The 10,101-nt window shown below is 40.3% G+C and overlaps 1 protein-coding gene and 1 long non-coding RNA gene across 2 annotated transcripts in view; one reads left to right on the forward strand and one right to left on the reverse strand.

The window, feature by feature from the left end:
- The first annotated feature begins 4,589 nt into the window (after positions 1-4,589).
- LOC111530916 overlaps positions 4,590-10,101 on the forward strand; it is a 24,944-nt gene continuing 19,432 nt past the window's right edge. The window contains exons 1-2 of the long non-coding RNA XR_002728049.2: positions 4,590-5,381; positions 5,983-6,299. This is a non-coding gene — a long non-coding RNA (uncharacterized LOC111530916). The remainder of the gene's footprint in view (positions 5,382-5,982; positions 6,300-10,101) is intronic.
- THBS2 (thrombospondin 2) overlaps positions 7,487-10,101 on the reverse strand; it is a 36,194-nt gene continuing 33,579 nt past the window's right edge. Inside the window, exon 23 of the mRNA XM_023198153.2 lies at positions 7,487-9,508. Within this exon, the coding sequence (XP_023053921.1) occupies positions 9,501-9,508 (8 nt within the window). The 3' untranslated portion in view covers positions 7,487-9,500. The remainder of the gene's footprint in view (positions 9,509-10,101) is intronic.

Consider the following 10,101-nt stretch of genomic DNA (forward strand, 5'->3'; position numbering starts at 1 on the left):
AATAAAAAAAGATATTTCATGCAAATGCAAACAAAAAAAGAGCAGGAGTAACTGTACTCATATCAGATAAAATAGATCTTAAGTCAAAAACTGTAGAAAGAGACAAAGAAAATTAGGATAAAGGGAATTTATCAATTCAGCCAGAGGAAATAAATAAATAAGCACTCAACACTACCGCATGCAAATATATAAAGCAAATACCAATAGAACTACAGGGAGACATAGATTGCAATACAATAATAGTAGGATAGTTCAACACCCCACTTTCAACAGGGGACAAATCATCCAGGCAGAAAACCAATGAAGAAACATTGAAGTTAAATTACACTCTAGATCAAATGGACCCAACAGACATTTACAGAATATTTTATCCAACTGCTGCAGAACTTATATTCTTCTTCTGAACACATGGAACATTCTTCAGGATAGACCACATGTTAGGCAATAAAACAAGCCTCAGGAAATTTAAAACAGTTGAAATCATATCAAGTATCTTTTCTGACCACATGGAATAAAGCTAGAAATCAATAACGAGAGGAACTTTCAAAACTGTACAATATGTGGACATTAAACAACATGCTCATGAATGACTAATGGATCAATAAAGAAATTAAGAAAGAAATTACAAAATGTATTAAAACAAACAAAAATGGAAATACACCCACATCAAAAGCTATGGGATACTTTTAAGAGGGAACTTCATAGTGATAAATGTCTATATCAGAAAAGTAGAAAGACTTCAAATAAACAACTTAACAATGCACTGCAGGAACTAGAAAAGTAAGAATAAACCAAAAGCAAAATTAAAAAAAGAAAGAAAGATGTAATGAAGTACAGAAGAGGAAAAAAATAAAATTGAAACTAAAAAAAATACAAAATATCAACAAAACAAAATGTTAGTTTTTTGAAAAGATATACAATTTGACACCCTTAGCCAGACTGAGTGAAAAAGAGAGAAAACCCAAATAAATAAAAGCAGAGATAAAAACAGAAATATCACAATTGATTCCACAGAAATTCTAAAGATAATTAGAAACTAAGCAACTACATGCTTACAAATTGGAAAACAATGGTAAGAAATGAATAAATTTCTGCACTCATAAAACCCACAAATATTGAACCATCAAGAAATCACCAACAATAAGTAACAACATTAAAGCACTAATGAAAAATGTCCCATCAAAAGAAAAAGCCCTCAAGACCTGAGGGATTCACTGCTGAATTCTGTCAAACACTTAAATAGGAAGTAATACCAATTCTACTCAAACTATTTCAAAAAATTGAAGAGGAGGAAATGCTTTCAAACTCATTCTATAAGGCCAGCATTATCCTGTTGCCAGATCAGACAAGGACACACACACACACACACACACAAACTATAGGTCAATAACCCTAATACACATGGATGCAAATCTTCTCAACAAAACACTAGCAAACTGAATTTAACAACACATTAAAAAGATCATTCACTGCAATAAAGTTAGATTCATTACAGGGATGTAAGGATGGTTCAACATGTGCAAATTAATATGTATGACATAGCACATCAACAGAATTGTGGACAAAAACCATATGATCATTTCAATAGATGTTGAAAGGTATTTAATAAAACTCAACATCCATTCTTGATTTTTAAAAAACTCTCAACAAATAAGGTATAGAAGGAATGTACTTCAACACAAGACAGTCCATATATGACACATCCACATTTAATATCATACTAAACAAGGAAAAATGGAAAGCCTTTTCACTAAGATCTGGAACAAGGCAAGGATGCCCATTTTCACTGCTTTTATTCAATATAGTACCCAAAGCCCTGGCCTGAGCAATTAGACAAGAGAAAGCAAGCAAGAGTATCCACGTTGGAAAAGGAAGACATCACATTATCCTTGTTTGCAGGTGACACAGTTTTATAGTTAGAAAAACCTAAAGACTACACACACAACACACACACACACACACACACAAAATCAGAATCAATAAATTAACTCAATAAAGTTTCAGAATAAAAAATGACCATACAAAAATCAGTAGCATTTATATACATTAACAGAGATCAATCTAAAAAGGAAATCAAGAAAGCAATCTCATTTACAATAGCTACAAAAAACATACCTAGGAATATGTTTAAGCAAGGAACTAAAAGATATCTACAAGGAAAACTATAAAACACTGATGAAAGAGATAGAAGGGGGTACACAGACACAAATGGAAAGATATCCCATGCTCATGGATTAGAAGAATGAATACTGTAAATCACCCAAAGCGATCAATAGATTCAATGTAATCTCTAGCAAAATACCAATGACATTCTCCACAGAAACATAAAAAAAATTCCTAAAAGTGTAGGAAACCACAAAAAACTCCAAATAGCTAAAGCCATCCTGAGAAAAAAGAACAAAGCTGAAGACATCACACTGCCTGATTTCAAATTTTGCTACAAATCTATATAGTCGCAGATGTAACATAGCACATCAACAGAATTGAGGAAAAAAACCATATGATCATTTCAATAGATGTTGAAAGGTATTTAATAAAATTCAGTATCCATTCTTGAGTTTTAAAAAACTCTCAACAAATAAGGTATAGATGGAATGTACTTCAGCACAAGAAAGTCCATATATGACACACCCACATTTAATATCATAGTAAACAAGGAAAAATGGAAGAAGGAAATCGGCCCTCTCATGTTTATTACAACCAGAACAGCATGGTACCAACACTAAAACAGACATGTGGACCAATAGAATAAAATGATGAATTCAGAAATAAATCCACGCATTTATAGCCAACTATTTTTGGCAAAGACATCAGGAACATACGTTGGGGAATGGACAGTCTCTTTGACAAATACTGCCGGGAAAGTTAGACATGCAGAAAAATGAATCGAGACCCCCCTCTTTTATCATATACATACATCAAATCGAAATGGATTAAAGACTTACATGCAAGACCCAAAATGATAGAACTACTACTGAAAAATAATAGGGAGAAAAAATTCCAGGACATTGATCTGGATAAAGATTTTTTGGTAAGACCTCAACATTACAGACAACTATAACAAAAATAGAAAAATAGTATATATATCAATCCAGAAAGCTTCTACACAGCAAAGGAAACAATCAACAAAGTGAAGAGACAACCCACAGAATGGGAGAAAATATTTGCAAACTACCCATCCAACAAGGGATTAGTAATCAGAATATATGAGAAACTCAAACAAGCCAATTAAAAACTGGGCAAAAGACCTAACAGACATTTCTCAAAAGAAATGGCCAACACATATATGAAAAAAGGCTCAACATCACTAGTCATTATGGAAATGCAATTCAAAACCACAAGAAGATATTATCTGACCCTATTTAGAATTATCACAAAGACAAAAAATAGCAAATGCTGATGAGAAGATGGAAAAAGAAGAATACCCATACACTGTTGGTAGGGATGTAAAGTAGTACACCCACTAGAGAAAACAGTATGGAGGTTCCTCAAAAAACTAAACTAGAACTACGTTTGGTATGGCCCAGCAATCTTACTGCTGGATATACATCCAACGGAAAGGAAATCGGTATATCAAAGAGACATCGGCCCTCTCGTGTTTTTTACAACACTCTCACTAAATAGTCAAGACATGGAATCAACCTAAGTGTTCATCAACAGGTGAATGGATAAAGAAAATGTTGTATATCTACACAATGGAATACTAGTCAGCCATAAAAAGGAATTAAATCCTGTCATTTGCAGCAGGATGGGTAGATCTGAAGATCATTTGGTTATGTAAAATAAGCACGACACAGAAAGACAAATATTGCATGTTCTCATTCATATGTGGGAGCTAAAAAAGTGGGTGTTGTGGATGTTGAGAGCGGGATGGTGGATGCCAGCTGCTGGGGTGGAATGGTGGAGAGGAAGATGAAGGGGAGGTGGTTAAGGAGTACAAAAGTACAGTCAGAAGGTATGAGCTATCACACGCAGTATAGTAGGAAAATTAAACTTAATAGTTTATCGTACATATCAAAATATCTAGAAGCATTGTAATGTTCTCAATACAAAGAATACAAAAATGTATGAGGTCATGAGTATCCCAATTACCCTGACTTTATCATTACACATTTTATACAGATATCAAAATGTCACATATAACCCAAGAATATTACAGATATTATAATCAATTAGAATTAAATCTTCCAAACTATACACAGGGGGTGTCTTTCCATTTATATAGGTTTCCTTCAATTTATTTGGCATTGTTTTTCTGTTTTCACAGTACAAGTCTTCGGCCTCCCAAGTTAGATTTATTACGAGGTATTTTATTGTTTTATATGTTATTGCAAATGGTATTGTATTTTTAACCTCCGTTTTAAATTGTTTCTGTCTGGTATACAGACGCACAACTGATTTCTGTGTGTTGATCTTGTTCTCTGAAAGTTTGTCAAATTTTCTACTTTTTTAAAATCCAGAATAAGTACGGCCTGAGACAAGGGAGAAGGTTTGTGTATTCATGATGCATGTTAGTCACGTGTATGTTGCTTGCGTATATACCGTTCAATAATCAATACATAAATATAAATAATGCATATCTCCATTTTAACAACTGTAATTTATTCCTAAAGCCATATTTTAAAATAATTACATTTTTAAATGGGAAAAGTCATATGAAGAATTCTGTCCCACCTCAAGATAACTAAACAATTTTTCAGTAGAAAAATAAATCTAAAAACAGAAAAAATAATAAATATTTTAAAAGTAAATAAATCGTACATAAAGCGAAGCGCAATTGAATTTTGTTGCACTAATACTTTCTTCCTCTCTCTACACCATTTTGTTTGCAGAATCAACCTTTTGAAGGTTCCTGGTTTCCCTGCAGTGAAGCTGTCACTCAATCACAGGGCCCAGGAGAGAGAGCAGGGAGGGCGCAGGCGCGCAGGGAGGGCTGGGCGAGCGCTCGGCGCTCCGGGGGCGCGGCCTCGGGCTCCGGGGGAGGCAAGCGGGCGGGGTTCGCCGGGACTGACTGCACTCAGCTTCCCAGGGACGCCCCGACCCAAGCCCTGCAGTCCACACGCGTCTGGGGTGTCCGCTGGAAGCCGGGAAGTCGAAGATCACTTCCCATCCTGCTTCTGCTGTGCTTTGGGGTTGAAAAAGCCATTATGTGGTAAAAAGTGTCTGAAAAGTGGCAAAAGTCTTCAAGGGCCTGAAAATGACTGAGACAGGAACTGAGAAGCTGGCAGGAGGTCCTGCTACGGCTGCAGGGTCGGCGGGTGTCCTGGGTGGGCCACATGGCAGGGGCAGCCGTGGCTCCACGCCCACCCCACCCGTGAGGGGCCAAGCGCAGACTCAGGAGAGCCAGAGGGGCCGGGCCCCTGAGCGAGCGCTGGGGAAGGGTGAGTGGGGGGCCCCTGTGGGACTGCACGGGGCCGGGGGAGCTCAGGGCCAGGACCTCTCGGCACAAATGCCCACGTGGTCCCCAAAACTAATGCCGGTTGCGTGGGCCGCAAGCTGCTCTGGGCCCGCAGCTCACTCCCCTGGGCACAGGGCTGACACCCGGGCGAAGCAGGGGTGTCCAGGCTTGCTTCAGCCCCTCCCCTGGGCCCCCAGGCTAGTGGCTCCAGAAGGAGCTTCCTAAGAGGGTGGGAAGCATCAGTGCAGGTACCTGCCCTGGGCTAAGGGCCTCGTCTGGGTGATCTCAGCCCTCAGCAGGGCCCTCCCATTTGGGTATTGGCAGCCCACAGGGCTGTGGCCATGGAGCTGAGTGGCAGCTCCTGGATCACCCCACACCTGCGTTCCTCAAGGCCTAGGCACTACTTGCTCCATGGTCAAAAGCATCACTTTGTGAAACTCAGGCTGAGCAAAGCTGGCCTAAGATTTTGGTCCTCCAGGAATGATGGAAGGAGCCCCTTCCCCCCATGTAGCCTACAGCCGGGACACGCAGCAGCCAGTGAGTTGGTCACAGTATGAAGGCCTCTCTCCTCCCGGCAATCACAGATCCCAAGCTTGGGGACTTGGGAATGAAGATGTGTTATTTCACCCACCGACTCGTTCCACACGACCAAGGCCTGTGCCTGCCCGGAGGGCGAGTTGGTTGAGCCTTGTACAGTGGACTATCAGAGCGTGGGCCTGGGCTGAACTTTTCCCTGTGAGCAGCAACAGCAGCAGCGTCTAGAACGACGGCCCTCCCTGTCCACGGTGGAAGGTGCGGAGCTCCGGTGGTGTGCTGGCAGCCGCTCGCGGAAGGGAGATGGAGGGGCACAGAGCAGGCCCTCACACGGAGTCTTCGAGGTCCAGGGACACCTTCCTCCCAGGTCAGCTCACAAAGGCACCAGACATTAATCCTTGGAGACAACCATTCTGATGTGTCTAAGGCCATCGACAGAGAACATGGCTGTCAGGAAACCTCAACTTTTTGATAAATGACAACAAAACCTGAATGCACGAGAAATGTATCTAATTTAATGCCTGACTTCTAAGCATCCTTATTCAATATAGTTTATGTATTGTTTCATGAGTAAAATGTGCATTGAGCTTCCTCCAATAGCTGTCCATAGACCAGCCACTCTTATTGCCATCATCATTTTGTTTCTCAACTTTTCGTTTACACATGTAGGTCTAGCTCCTTCCTCCATATTGATGAAATGAAACTCATCCATTTCAGAACTCAAAGCCAGGGCCTTCAGTTCACAGCCCGTTGCCTCAGATGGCCTTTCCTATATCTTATTGCTTCACTGTCTGACTCACTCCAGCGTGTTTCAGCCAAATATACTTGTTTTTATTCATCTCACTCTCTTTTCCTCCCTCCCCCCACACCCCCTCTGTCTCTTTGTCTCTTTTTCCCCAGATCCCTCCCTCTTTTCCCCTTTCTCTCTGGATGCCCTCTCTGCCTCTCTCCGTTTGTTTTTCTCTGTGTCTTTCCTGTGTCTGAGTCCATAATACTCAGAAATCCTAACAAGAGCAGCTGGAACTGCTAAAGAAACCCCAGCATACTGTGCTGCTGCCGTTGCCTCCTCCAACTGGTGAGCCCGATTGGCTTATTTTTAGGCAGTGCTATGGCTGGAAATGCGCCCTTCCTCTGGGGTCTGCTACTTCCCTCTGCCTGACTCAGAATAATGAGTCAAGAGGGAAGAACATTTCGTATTAGGGAGACGGTCCCCTGTACTGTTGCCTTTTTCTGAATCATTTCAATCGTGTTTGCCAAATTCCCTACGAAGTTCTGTTCCCTCGGTTGACAATGAGCAGAGGCAGGAGAGATGAATTGCTAAACAGTTGTATCCCACACCGCGCTGGAAGGCTCAGCAGAACAGAGACCTGTGTCAAGCAGGGGCTTCCTTCTCCACCAGACCCTTCAGCCTGCATGTCAACTTGTGACTTGTGAGGAGATAGCCCGTGATCACACCGCAGGCCTGCTTACATTAGAGGAAGCAAAATTCCTTCTACCCCTTTCCCCCCAGTAGAAACCCTGCTAATTCTTTTTAAAAAAGGGAAAGAGATCATGTATAGAAAACCTTTTTTACAATTTATTTCCTGTTGTTAATCTTTAAAAATGAGGTTCTAGCTAAGTGTAGGGTTTCAGCGGTGGAATTCTGACCACGTGAACACATAAATAAATATTTACAGTCTTTGGCAAAACATGACGTTTCATCAACCTATAGGAGAAATTTGTTTAGAAAAACATAAATAATTTACAAAAAATATGGTACATTCTAAATATTCACATCATCATCATTCCCACACCATTGTACGGTTGACCCCACAACACGGAAACAGAAAACCTGCACGCTGTTGACAGTCGCTACATTTAATGAAGTCTCCCAACGCTTCGTTGGTCTCGGGAATACAGCTCCACACAAAAAAGTAAAAAGTGCAGCAAAACAACAATACAACGATCAACCTCAAAGGAAACAACAAAAATAATGTTATCAAAATGCAATGTGTACATTAAGACTAAAGTTATGGATCATTCCCATTTGGCATAGAAATGTGATGACTATTAACAGAAAGGGGAAAAAGATTTGCCCCCTATCAGATAGACAGACTTCTCTTACTAAACCCCTTATGTGGAGTGGGATGAGCGACTATTTCCTGCAGAAAGATCATGCAACTTAAAGCAAAAAAAACCAACAAACAAAAAACAAAAACAAACTTGTGCATATTACACATGACTGATTACTGGGTGTGCCTGGCAAGACTAAATACTGATTTGTTTTCAGCATTTGAATTAAAAGAATTCCATATACAGCAGATAGATAACAGTAACAAATATTGAACTAAAATCACTGGCAACATTATATATTAAGGTTCCATCATAAACTCCTCATTATTCTCTATTTATTCTGTTACAGCTTCTAGCATGCTTCATCATGACAACCTAATATTATTAAGCCTCATATTTTCACAGGATTATATACTTGTTAGATGTTTGTTTCTAGAAATTATGCTACATATGTGTTACTAGGCATATTTAAAATAAGTTATTGGTAAATGGAGCTGCATTCTATATTCATTTAATAAATATTAACAACATTTATAACTGGAACCTTAATGAAATGTATTATCAAATTAGGTAAAAGCAACTTGTCTGCAGTTACCAAAGCCTAGATACGAGTTAGATGTGCCTTTTCCGGCCTGTGCGTCTGCTCTGCCTCCTCTCAGGCAGCAAAGCTGGGAAAGGAAGCTCAGGCAGGAGCCTCCCCGACACCACAGCGGCACAAGCAGCAGCTGAAGCGCAGCACTTTGCTCTGCTAACCTTTTACTTAAATGAGGTTTTGCCAAATCCACATCTGGAACCACGTCACACCCATTTTGCAAGGATATTTGTTCTTTGATGAAACTGCATCTCTACTGCACATGAGGGCTTTCATTGTAGGACAAGAGGAGAGTTTGTTTATTTTTGTGACTGTTTTACGTGTTCCAATTAGTTAACTGGTAGCTTATGTCATTTGCTATGCCTGTTGTCTTCTAATCTCTCCTTATTATAACATTACTTCAAATTTGAATTGAACTTTCTTTATAATTGATTTAATGGGATTTGTGTGTCATTGTAGAGCAGCTCTAATTCAAGAATAGTGACAACTTTAAGCACCAAAAGTAGTTCAGCAATATTTTTCATGCTTAATTTATCATAATGGCTTATGCACAATATTCCCTTCAACTCCATATACACATAAATACAATAAGTAATTACATTTTATATGTAAACGTCATTCTTTTTAAACAAACAAGAAAAAGCAATGTAATGGCATGCCCAATTTTCACTCCACATAAAGTCTTGTATATCACCAAACTGGTTTCCTCTAGTGGGTTAGATGTTCATCTCTAAGTTCCACTGATATTTATCCTCTGAAGGCACTTGGGTTTGGGTTTGCTGGTAGGAGGTGAGGAACCATCAGAGTTAAGGTCAAGGGACAGGAGGTGCTGCTGGAGAGAGAAGCCGCAAGGACCACGATGAACTGAGGTGTCTAGGGACCATGACATGCACAGGGCATTGCCGGAAATGCAGCAAATCTTGTTTAAACATCTACAAAAAGAAAAAGAGCAATAAACAGAGTTAGGATGACTGGGCCATGGGTAGTGTTTTATTTTGTTTTGCCTACAACCTGAAATATAACTACTTTAATTAAAAATGAGGGCTACCATATGGATGGATGGATGGATGGATGGGTGGATGGATTAAATGGATGGGTGGATGGATGAGATGGGTGGGTGGCTGGATGAGATGGAAGGATGGGTGGATAGATGAATGAGATGGATAGATGGATAGATGGATGGGTGGATGGATGGATGGATGAGATAGATGGATGGATGAGATGGATGGATGAGATAGATGGATGGATGAGATAGGTGGATGGATGGATGAGATAGGTGGATGAGATGGATGGATAGATGGGATAGATGGGTGGGTGAGGGATGAGATGGATGGGTGGCTAGATTGGTGGATGGATGAGTGGATGGGTGGGTGGCTGAGATAGATGGATGGATGGATGAATAGGTGGGTGCATGGATGGATGAGTAGGTGGGTGAGTGGATGAGATAGATGAGTGGATGAGATGGGATAGATGAGTGTGTGGGGGTGGATGAAATGGATAGGTGGATGGGTGGGTGGGTGGATGG

The sequence above is a fragment of the Piliocolobus tephrosceles genome, chromosome 5 (genome assembly GCF_002776525.5).
Source record: "Piliocolobus tephrosceles isolate RC106 chromosome 5, ASM277652v3, whole genome shotgun sequence".
Classification (NCBI taxonomy): Eukaryota; Metazoa; Chordata; class Mammalia; order Primates; family Cercopithecidae; genus Piliocolobus; species Piliocolobus tephrosceles.